This window comes from Coenobita brevimanus, chromosome 23 (genome assembly GCF_032717465.1).
Source record: "Coenobita brevimanus isolate Jiangsu-jjx chromosome 23, ASM3271746v2, whole genome shotgun sequence".
Classification (NCBI taxonomy): Eukaryota; Metazoa; Arthropoda; class Malacostraca; order Decapoda; family Coenobitidae; genus Coenobita; species Coenobita brevimanus.
Genome location: NC_136976.1, coordinates 71509433 through 71520656, shown reverse-complemented (window position 1 = coordinate 71520656; position 11224 = coordinate 71509433). Strand labels below are relative to the sequence as shown.

At 41.3% G+C, this 11224-nt stretch overlaps 1 protein-coding gene across 1 annotated transcript; it reads left to right on the top strand.

Annotated features, from left to right (window-relative positions):
* The first annotated feature begins 1751 nt into the window (after window positions 1-1751).
* On the top strand, window positions 1752-10881 carry LOC145392782 (uncharacterized). The gene is made up of 3 exons (XM_080267071.1): window positions 1752-1772; window positions 10073-10270; window positions 10654-10881. Exons 1-3 carry the CDS (start codon window positions 1752-1754, stop codon window positions 10879-10881), a joined length of 447 nt encoding a protein of 148 aa, XP_080123197.1.
* The last annotated feature ends 343 nt before the right edge of the window (window positions 10882-11224 follow it).

Genomic DNA, 11224 nt, shown 5'->3' with positions numbered 1-11224 from the left:
TGGCTTAGGACAGTACCTATTAATGAAGAGGTTGGCCAAGGCTAATTAACCCCTATCTAACCCCTGTCTAACCCCTCCGAAGTCTAAGTCTGAAAATGAGCATCTAGTTGTAGCAAAAATAAATTACATAAAAGATGCTACCGTGTCGATGGGGTTAAGACTTTCACTACGGTTATGGATTTATCATTATATTCAGACTACTGGCAGACGATATTATTTACAAGTTGGGAAGGTGAAAGAGTGGGAAAGAGAAAAATTATGATATACCTAACTCCCCCCCCCTTCGAAAATTACGTTAAGTTAAACAAAATTTTCTGGAGAGAGAGCATGGATGAAAAAGGTGTTATCATAGTGAATGAGATCTGATGTGGCGGTCACGTAAGGTCAGAGCAATTTCTGGATATTACATAAAAATACAAAAGCAGCCACGAGATGATGACACACACACACACACACACACACACACACACACACACACACACACACACACACACACGCACCTAAAAATACATCCGTTGTTTTTATGATAGAATGAACAAAGAGCGACCATCAAGACTGGTTTAGCTACTGCCGTCGGTCGTAAAAGAATAATGCGACTTTCTTTTCTTCAATATATTTCTCGAACGATAATATCAGACGTCATGCTTTAATTTTTACTCCTGTGTTAAAAGTGAGAAATACGGTGATGATGATGGTGGTGGTGGTGATGGTGGTGGTGATGAGAGTGCTGGTCAGGAAATTGGGGTGGTGATGGTGATAATGAGTTTGATGATGATGATGGTGGTGGTGTTGGTGTTGGTATGATGTTGATATTATAATAATGATAAAAAAAAAGCTCCACATGCACTCATTCCATACACCCTGAACTTAAGGTAACTTACATTAACCTAATCTAACTTAACCAAACCTACTCAAACTTAACCAAACCTAACCCCGTCTCTTCTCAGGTGCCCATTCCATACAACTTCGACTACGGAGTCAACGCGGGTCCAACGGTGTTCGGGCAACGCGAGAAGGGCGACGGTCGGGACGTGTCGGGCACCTACTTCGTCAACCTCCCTGACGGCCGCCGACAGCGCGTGGACTACGTGGCTGACGCAACGGGCTACCACGCCACCGTCAGCTACCAGGGCACCGCGTTGCATCCGTCCAGCTTCGGCGTTGGTTTCGGCTCCTACGGCTCTTATGGTCGCCGCTGAGAGAGACTTTTCGCGCCAAAATCGTACCGAACATATCCACGATTCGATCTCTTTACGATAGTCTGTATTTTTCATCTTCCCCGTATCTCCTTCAACCCTTCTTTACGATGACGCAAGTTCTATTTCATCCTTGCCATAGGCGATTTTACACAGCTATAGAGAGACGCCAAGACGATTTTATTCAGCTGCGGAGAGACTTTTTGAAACGGGGAGATGAGAGAGATATCCTTACTCCGTTCACTACAAAAAAAGTCTCCTCTTAATTTAAACCATATCATCTGGAGACAGCAATAAATAAATAAACAAAAAATAAAATAGTAAAATAATGTCGTACTCGGGCCGAATGGGTTTACATCTTTGGTCCAGTGGCAACTTTTAAAATTATTCTTATTTCTTCAAAACAATGTATTTCACTCAAGACTTTATTTTTGTACTTCATGAAGGGGTGTTGAAATCTACATCTTAAATCTCACGGTTTCGAAAAATCTCCCCGAAGCAGAATAAAAGCGTCAGACAATAGCAGGGAAAAAAAAAAATCAAAGCACAAAAAGGATGAACATTCTCAGGGGTTCAGTAAGTCTTTCCACATTTTCGGGTGTTCACTGGTCCTCTTCAGTGTCATATAACCAGACTGAATTATACACGTCTGCTAAATTATACTCCAGCATACTCCTTAATGATATAGGGCTAACTGTGAGGATAGATTTAAAAACATATTCAGTCCAGTTCAGTTGATATATGGGTGAAAACTGTGAGGACGAGACTTCAGTGCATCCAGTTAAGTTCAGTTGATTTTGTGGGAGTATTTTATTTATTTATTTATTTAGGTTCTTTATTTACCATTCAGTACAAGCCCCAACACTCTGGGGAACACTATCCCTGAAGGCCAAGCAGGTTTTTGTGAGAGTAAGTCAATTTTTCTTGGTAGTCTCCCATCAAAATATTTCAGTATGTGGGTGTAGGTGTGGGTGTAGAGTAATTATTTTTGTGGCTATAATTTGGTGGAGCTCTAAGTAATGACCTCCGCTTCATAAACGTATGTCTCTCCTTGGCGCGGAAACTTTGCACCAAAAGAAAAAAGCATGAACAATGAAAAGCTTTGGACTTGATTCTCACTGCGGGGTGGCAGAGGTTCCGCCCTTCCAGACCTTGACTTAGCAACGCCCACGCCCACGCCCACACACACACACACACACACACACACACACACACACACACTCTCTCTCTCTCTCTCTCTCTTGCTGCTGTTACTTTATACGTACTGTATAATGACAATAAATGTGGATTCCAATGATGAAGTTTATTTTCTTTACGATTCCTCTACATCACGTATCCTATAACAACACCATAGTAATTTTCTCATGGTTGGAGGCAATCTGTAGTCCTTTTACTCTAACCTGGCTCAGCTTTTCGTCCTTTTGCAGCTTTTTTCACAGTTCAGTGGTAGAAAAACGAGAGTTCTGCAGGTCTACATCCGTTACGCAGCACTTCTTCCTGACTAGCATCATATTCTATTGTTAATCTATAGCTACAACTCGGCATTCAAGGTGGAGAGATGGCACTTTTTGGCCAGGTTACGGTAAAAAGGGTATAGCATAATCTTCCAGGTGATTTTTATTCAGCCGAGAGAGGGTTATAGGAGAGATTTAACACTTGCCATTAACCCTCTCATGCTGGGGACAACTCTAGCGCTCTAATCCAGTTCTAGCAAAACGAATCTATTTATCTGGCCGGGAGTCATAGGAGCCTCAGTGTATTAACCTGTTCAGTCCAGTGGCGAGATAATGGAGAGAAATTTTTTGACTATTCTTGTTTTCTCCAGACGATTTTTTTTATATTCTATTTACAGGACGTGTTTCGAATTGGGGGGGTTAATACGGCTTTCAGTGACACTTTCATCCGATTTTTATATTAACTCCAGACGATTTCCTTCAGCCTAGGAGAAATCTTGCGAACAGAAGGGGTTAGTTATAGGTCCAAATTCTTGTCGCGTGAGGAAGCGCCCTAACATCTTTTCCTAAGTGATTTATTTTGGTTATTACATCGAATTGTCTCTCTCCGTGTTGCATAAATCTTTCTAATATCGCTATACTCTTCATAAGTAACATACAAAGGGGTATTGTCCTGGCCTATCCAATAATAAATCGCTAAGGAAGAGATGTTACGGAGCTATCATACCCGACGAGAACGCGAGCCAGAGACTTGATAAGCTTCCTCACCAAAAAAAAAAAAAAAAAAAAAAATAATAATAATAATAATAAAATAAATAAATAAAAAAAGGTCTCCCCCAAGTTGAAGAAACAGCTCAGAGGCAGTATACAAGAATTTCCAGAATAATACGTTTTCGAAATCAAGAGCTTAAGGCCTTCGCTATTTTGACCCCCCCAAACGACAAAGGAAAAAATCATATAATTGTAACCTGAGCAAAATCGTGTCCCGGAAACCAAATTAAAATGGAAGAAAATGGTCTAACGGTAAGCTGAGTTAAAAAAAAAAGAAAAAAAAAAGGAGTCATGGTAGTGTAAACATTGAAATAATACATGATCTCCCCGCCGTCACAACTGCCATATATCAAGCCGGGAATGTTTGTGGTTGACTAAAAGTTAAGCGTGGTAGAGAGGGAATTGCCGGTGTGTGTGTGTGTGTGTGTGTGTGTGATGAAGGCAGCCTCCAGCAAATATGTGTATAAATCACAACGTTAGAAGCCGGAACCAACAACCAACCAACCACGCCCATCAGCTGTAAAAAAATAAATAAAAAATAAATAAATGAACTGAAAAAGAGTGAAAGTATCACACACGTACAGTACATCGATAGAGAGAGAGAGAGAGAGAGAGAGAGAGAGAGAGTATATATAGAACGATTAACTCGTACAGGTGCGTGCGTGCTAACAGTCACACCAAAAAGTATCGGTGTACAGTACACTTGACGCGAAGCAATATTAGACACCGGACGATGGCTATTGGAAATTGAACGAAGATTTTTCTTTTCCCCCCATGGTGATAAACTTGCTTTCTTAAGGATGCTATATATGACTCGTCTGTGACATTTTCTGGTCCGTATTGTTATCATATGTATATCAAAATGATTGAAGACACACCTTACTGAGAATTCATGAACAATATTGATCATTTCGGATATCGTCGTATCCTACGTGCGAGATACTTTTTTGGGTAACTGTACATACTCATCCTTCCCCCCCCCCTACACACACACGCGTGCACAAATCACATTTACGTTCAAACACGTATACACAAGACCTCAAGCACACACACACACACACACACACACACACAATCACCTCCCCTCACAGGCAGAAAAACACCCAACCACCCACCCACGCACAAGCGACCCAATTAAACTTTTCTCTCTACTTTTCTGTCTGTCTCATCCACCGTATTACACAAGCAAGCGCCTAAAACACAGGAAAAAAACACAAAAAAAGCACACATTCTCTCCCCCAGCGCACAAAAAACGGCAGCAGCATACCTGGCCGCGTTCACGTACCCCTAAATGATATTGACTTGAGGTTATCTGAATCTCTCTCTCTCTCTCGTTCTTCGGTTATGAGGGCGATGCAACTGGCAGTGAAAGGAAAAGTGAACTGGTTTCCCCCTTTTGAGTCTGCACGAGCGTTGAGAGAGAGAGAGAGAGAGAGAGAGAGAGAGAGAGAGAGAGAGAGAGAGAGAGAGAGAGAGAACGTGTGTGTGTTTTGAAATTTCTGGATCACATAATTAAAATATCTGTCTCTGGTGTTCTTCATTACGATTAAATGGTAAGGTTGATGATGATGATGATGATGATGATGATGATGATGATGATATGATGATGATGATGATGATGATAATGATGATGATGAATATGGCACCTAAAACAGTAAGAATGATGATGATGATAATAATACTAATGATGATGATGATGGTGATGATGATGATAATGATAATGATGATGATGGCACCTGAAGATGTAAGAATGATGATGATGAATAATGACAATGAAGACGATACGGATGACAATTATGATAATTATGAAGATGGCGCAGATAATAATGATGATGATGATGAAGATGCTTATGATGATACCGAAAACAATGATGAAAAATGATGATGATGAAAATGAGAATGAAGATGAAGGACGGAAGTGAAGATGAGTCTCACGCTCTACCCTACAACAGTGTGCAACAAAAGTGTGAGGCCACCTTTATGTCGCACCTGCAGGGGAGCCTCAGGTGCACGTGTAGCCGACAAGGATAGACACTCACCAAAAAAACTTCCTTCACCCAGACTAGGACAGACAACCACTTCATTGCAGATCCACGTCCCTAATTCCATACTAGGCGGGAAAGGACTACAATAAAGAGGCTCTCCCTATTGGTTTTGTTGCCAGAAAAAGAAAAAAACTAGAAGAGGATGTGGTACCATACTGATGTTAAGGTCGTATGAACATGTGAAGGTGTGGGACAGGTGAGAAGACTGCTGTGCCTCAGGGAACGGAGGGTTTAATCTTTGCCTAGAGCCATCATCATCATCATCATCATCATCTTCATCTTAATCATCATCATTATTATCATCTTGCATCATCAAAACCATCATCATCATCATCATCATCATCATCTAAATCCTCTCCTCCACTTAGATGGGGTGAGAAGTATCTTGGCTCAGGGATGGACGCCGCAGGAGTAAATAAAAAAATACGTACGTCATCGGCCTGAAGGGATAAAGCTTAGTAGAGTAAATCAATATGACTACACTTCCTAGAGACAGACCGAAAAAGACCTGGGGCGAAGTTAAACAGCGTGATCTCAGGGATAAGAGGCTGAATAGAGAGGCTGCTAGAGATCGAGCAGCGTTGAAAACCGCTATTAGGTGACCAAGGGCGAAGCATACAAGCATGTCAGAGCCTTTATAAATGAGAGGAAATGGAGAGGAAGTAATGGAGGAAGTGTGGAGAAGACATTCGTACCTAAGATGGACAGGTAAAGTAGAGGAATGAGTTATAATATTCCATCTTATTATGAACCTGGAGAAAACATGGATAAGAGAATATTAAGAAAATGACGATGTATAGACGCGAAATTGATGGAGGAAGGAGAAGAGGAAGACCTAGAACGAGGTGGGAGGAAGAAGAGTTTATGAGAGTAAAAAATGTTCAATGGATCATAAATATTAGAGTGGTTTGAACAGAGAGAGAGAGAGAGAGAGAGAGAGAGAGAGAGAGAGAGAGAGAGAGAGAGAGAGAGGTTACCCTTTCTACCCGAGCACGTCTTTTGTATTTCTGGTTGCTAACTTTAGATGACTTAACTTAAATAAATTGGCTAATAAAAGGTTAATTAACTTTATTTAACCCCTCCAGTTAGAAAAATCACTCATCAGTTGAATAAAATCGTCTGGAGACACTAGGAATAAAGTGAAAATTTTCTTTCTCTCTCTCTCTCCCTCAAAACTTTAACCTGATCAACCACGAGACATCCCAGGCATTAAAGTTACATGCTTGTCCAATTACACTCAATATTTTTCAGTAAGATTAACGAAGGGTAAAAACTAAAAAAACACGCAGCGTCTCCTCTATTAAAATTCATTCCAGTATTGAATAAAATTGTAAGAATGCAGCTAATTTTTATGTATGTATATGTATATGTATGTATGTATATTGCGTGAGACTCAATTTTGAAGTGGGAATGACTCTGTTAAAAGTCAAATCGACCCTCAGATCTGACTGCACTTGGCTATCAACTGAGCTGTAAGGGGCTAATGATATTTGTCAGGTTATAGTAGTTGTAGTAGTAGTAGTACTAGTACTATAGTAGCAGTAGCTGCAACTCCAGGGACACGTAAAAAACCAGAGTGGAGTACAAGACAAAGTTACCTTTCTTTTGCAATCCACCATTTCTGGGGACAGCGAGAGTGACGAGGGTCATTTCACCGTCCACTTGTATCCTAGTATAGCCTGGCAGATCCAGTACCTGGCCATATCGGTGCCACCACATGTAGGCACCCCATCCTAGCACCTCAGTAAACACACGGTAGGGGGTGGAAGGTCAAGACTACGTTCAATGAGGCTCACTTCCTTCAGTAGAGTTGCTAGGTCACGGCGGGGCCTTGAGTGGGTGAGGCTCCCCCTGGTTGACTGCGCCCCTGCTTTCAGGTATAAAGACACCCTGAAGGCCAGATAGCAGTCAGTCCGCCGTCAGGAGCACACACAAACATGTACACCTCTGTAAGTCCTCCATGCGGTGTTCAGAATAACTCAGTATCGCTAAACTCTTCCATCCTGTGACATATTTTTGTTAGATCCTTTTTGTAAGTTCCCCGGGCGGTGTTCAGAATGACTCGATATTGTTAAACTTCATTTTAATGACGTAGTTTTGTTATTTATTTTTGTCTTCAAATTTTACAAGCGAAACTCACAACACAAATATAAAAATCGTAATTTGTCCAGTCTGATTTCGTTTTATTTTTCGTAGTTAATACTCGGTTTTAAGTTCTCACGGCGACGTGTACTGTTACTGTACAATATATCATTAACCCCTTCAGTTAGAGGACGCGTAATCAATTTTATTCCTGCTACTACAAGACAATTTAAGTCAGTTAAGAGAAACCTGCTATACTGTAGTCGCGGGGCACGAATATGAGGTTGTTATTATCGTACCCTGGCAACCTAGCTCTCAACAGCGAGTCCGATTTCGTATCATCTTATACACGAATCATATCATTATACACGATTATATTATACATGAACATTTTTATACACGAGCATATTTTAAACGAATCACAAGCGTATCATATTATACACGAAACGGAAACACTGTTGAGGGATAGGTTGCCAGAGCACGATAATTACAACCTCAGAGCCGCGCGCCGCAACTATAGCAGTAAAAGATAAATTTTGTAAGTTCTCTAGCGCAATCCACTATAACTATCCTCTGTTCACTTTAACTGGGCGTAAAATTGCCGTCTCTCCACCTTGAATGCAGCTGTCTAGCAAGAGACTGGCAAGAAAATTATAGCAATCATGGTGCTAGTCACGAAGCAGTGTTATAGAGAGGATGTAGAGCCTTGGCATTATCTTATTCTGCCACTCACTACGGGAAATTGGCTGCAAATAGACGAAAATCTCTGCCAAGTTAAAATGAATGAATTATGGATATCGTTCACCCCTTCAGTCCAATGACATATTTAAAACTTTATTCTTGGTTCCGGTAGAAGATTATTACTCAAGAAGGAACTAGTAGAAGTAGTAGTAGTAGGAGTAGTAGTAGTAGTAGTAGCCGTAGTAGTAGTAGTAGTAACCCCTAGCTCATCTGAACGTGAACCAAGCAGACTGTAGCCCCAAATTTCCCATTTTCTACAATCAGCCATTCTCCTTTCGGGGGATGGGGAGGGAACGGAAGGATGCTGTATAAACCGGACAGCACCACCACCCGGTCATATCGGTGCCACCACGTGAAGGCGTCCCTCTCCACTACCACCTCTAGCAGTAAAGGGATTGAATTATTTCCTAGTGTATTCTTGCTACCACATGACTATTTTTTTTTTTTTTGCTTAATTAACAAGAATCTCTAGCAGCGAGCCGATGGGGGGGGGGGTATTTCGGCTATATCTACTCCCTCCCCCCCCGTTTCAAAAGTCTATCCCGCTCAAATTATAATCGACTTAAGGTATACTCCTTTTATTTTGACCTGGCTTAAAATTGCCTTCTCTCCATCGTGCTTAGACAGTTATAACCATAGATTTACACCAACATACGATGCTAGTCACGAAGAAGTGCTATGGAGAGGCTGTAGAGGCATATCACTGTCTTTTTCTGTCACCGAACTACGTGAAATAAGCTGCAAACTGATGAAAATCTGGGCCAGGTTACGGTGAAAAGAGTATAGCGAGAATAAAATAAGAAATACATCATAGGAGTGAAGTAGGGGCCATATTCTAAGTAGCTTTGGAGGTTTCGTTGCACCCGTTCCTTAGCGATTTATTTTGAACATTAAAACTTAGTACTCTTTTGTTTGTTACTGCTACAAAATATGTCCTTATTAAAGCGACATAAATAGCATACACGAGAATGTTGAGGTGCAATTTGGAAAATAAATCGCCAAGGAAAAAGAGTCACGAAGTCTCCTATGTCACTTATTTTTCGTCACTTAAGTTGGGTTTCTCTCATCTTTTCCTTTCCTTTATATTTCCACATATGACGAATTAGTAATCTTTCATATGTAATTTATGCAATCTATGTTGAAAGAGATCACCAACATACAAGTGAAGAGTGAGGTGCAGTATGTATAATAAAACGGTAAGGAAGAGGTCTTAGAAAGTCTCCTATACTCACGAGAACACTGGCTTAAGATATATCAGAAAGGAGTATACAGTATCCAAAGTAATATACTGTAAAATCTTATAAAACGTGAATAACCAAACATGTTATGAATGCATTTGGCTGGAGGTTGTAACACCGTAAACTCTTCATCTACTGTGGACACTTCGGTAGGACATGTCTGGACGTATCTATTCTATGATCATCATTTATGAACATCAGAGAGAGATACAATATTAGCTATCCTATTTTGACCTGGCGTTACTAGACTCATCCTCCATCAACAGGGCGATTCTTGTAACCTTACGAAGATCCTCAGCACCTTTCAATTCAGTTGTTGGCCAAGTGTATTCAGTGTGGGGTGTCGATTTGTCTAGATTACAGAGACTCATTCCTATCCCATAACTAAGACTCATCGACTTTCATTTAACCAGGACTTAGTTTTGAAGTTGTGGTAGTGACCCAGTTCCGTCAGGTAAAACAACTGACTATAGTAACCAAAGAGTCATTACTACCACATAATCAAGACTTATGGAATATTGTACCACCGATCTGTACTTCGACAGATATCCTTGCTGAGCCTGCTAGTGGTCGCTAGTGTGGCCCTTCCTACCCACTTTGGAGGCATAGGCGGCCATGGAGGTGGTTTTGGAGGCGGCTATGGTGGCCTGGGTGGATTTGGTGGCATTGGAGGAGGCCATGGCGGCGGCGGCTATGGTGGCGGCGGTGGCGGCGGCTATGGTGGAGGCGGCTATGACTACAAAGTAAGTACTGCCAATCTATCTCGTAACATTATCATTCCAGTGTTGATCCTCTTGTAATTTGTAATATCTTTAAGCTGATCCCCTCGTAGTGTGTAATATCGAGTATGATCCTAAAGTTAATCATTTTGTAGTTTGTAACACTGAGTTGGATCCAACAAATGATCCCCTTGTAGTGTGTAATACTGAGTCTGATTCTATAGAAGATCCTCTTGCCTTCTGGAGTACTGAGTTTCATCTTAAAGTTGATTTTCTGGTAGTCTGTAATATCGAAAATTGTCCTAAAGTTGACTTTTTTTTTTATATAGTTTACAATATCGATCATGATACTAAAGTTGACTCTCTTGTACTGAGTAATCTGAAGCGTGTACTCTTGGTGTCCTCAGGTCCCCACCCCGTACAAGTTCGACTACGGTGTCTCCGCCGGATACACCAACTTCGGTCACGGTGAATCTGGTGACGGATACGGCAATGTTAAAGGCGGGTACTGGGTGAACCTTCCCGACGGTCGTGTGCAGCGGGTGACGTACACGGCGGGCAAAAACGGCTACCACCCAATAGTTACTTACGAGGGCAAGGCCAAGTACCCCAGCAAGGGTTACGGATACCATTGAGGATGATCTCTCTCTCCATAAGGGCCGTATACTAGGTGACATAGGATATTCCGCTGCACATCGTCCTCAGCGATTTATTTAGCATGTTACATCTTTTAGTTCTCTTGTATGTTATTGGGAGACTACATCGATACTAGAAATAAATGTAAAACGAAGACTATCAAGGTATAACATGCAAAATAAACAGCCATGGAAAAGGTGTTAAGAAGTCTCCTATGCCACACAGAACACGGCCTTGTTTCACGACAAGACATATGCTGGTGATCAGACAGTAATTTATGAACACAACACACTAAGGTATGCGTGCTTACTGCTCTTCAACGCTCCACACACACATCTTTCT

Excerpts from the sequence above, each read along its gene's own strand:
- LOC145392782 (XM_080267071.1), top strand. The coding sequence starts at position 1,752 with ATGAACATTCTCAGGGGTTCA. Across the intron at positions 1,773-10,072 it reads TGAACATTCTCAGGGGTTCA|ATATCCTTGCTGAGCCTGCT; the intron begins GTAAGTCTTTCC and ends GTACTTCGACAG. Across the intron at positions 10,271-10,653 it reads GAGGCGGCTATGACTACAAA|GTCCCCACCCCGTACAAGTT; the intron begins GTAAGTACTGCC and ends TGGTGTCCTCAG.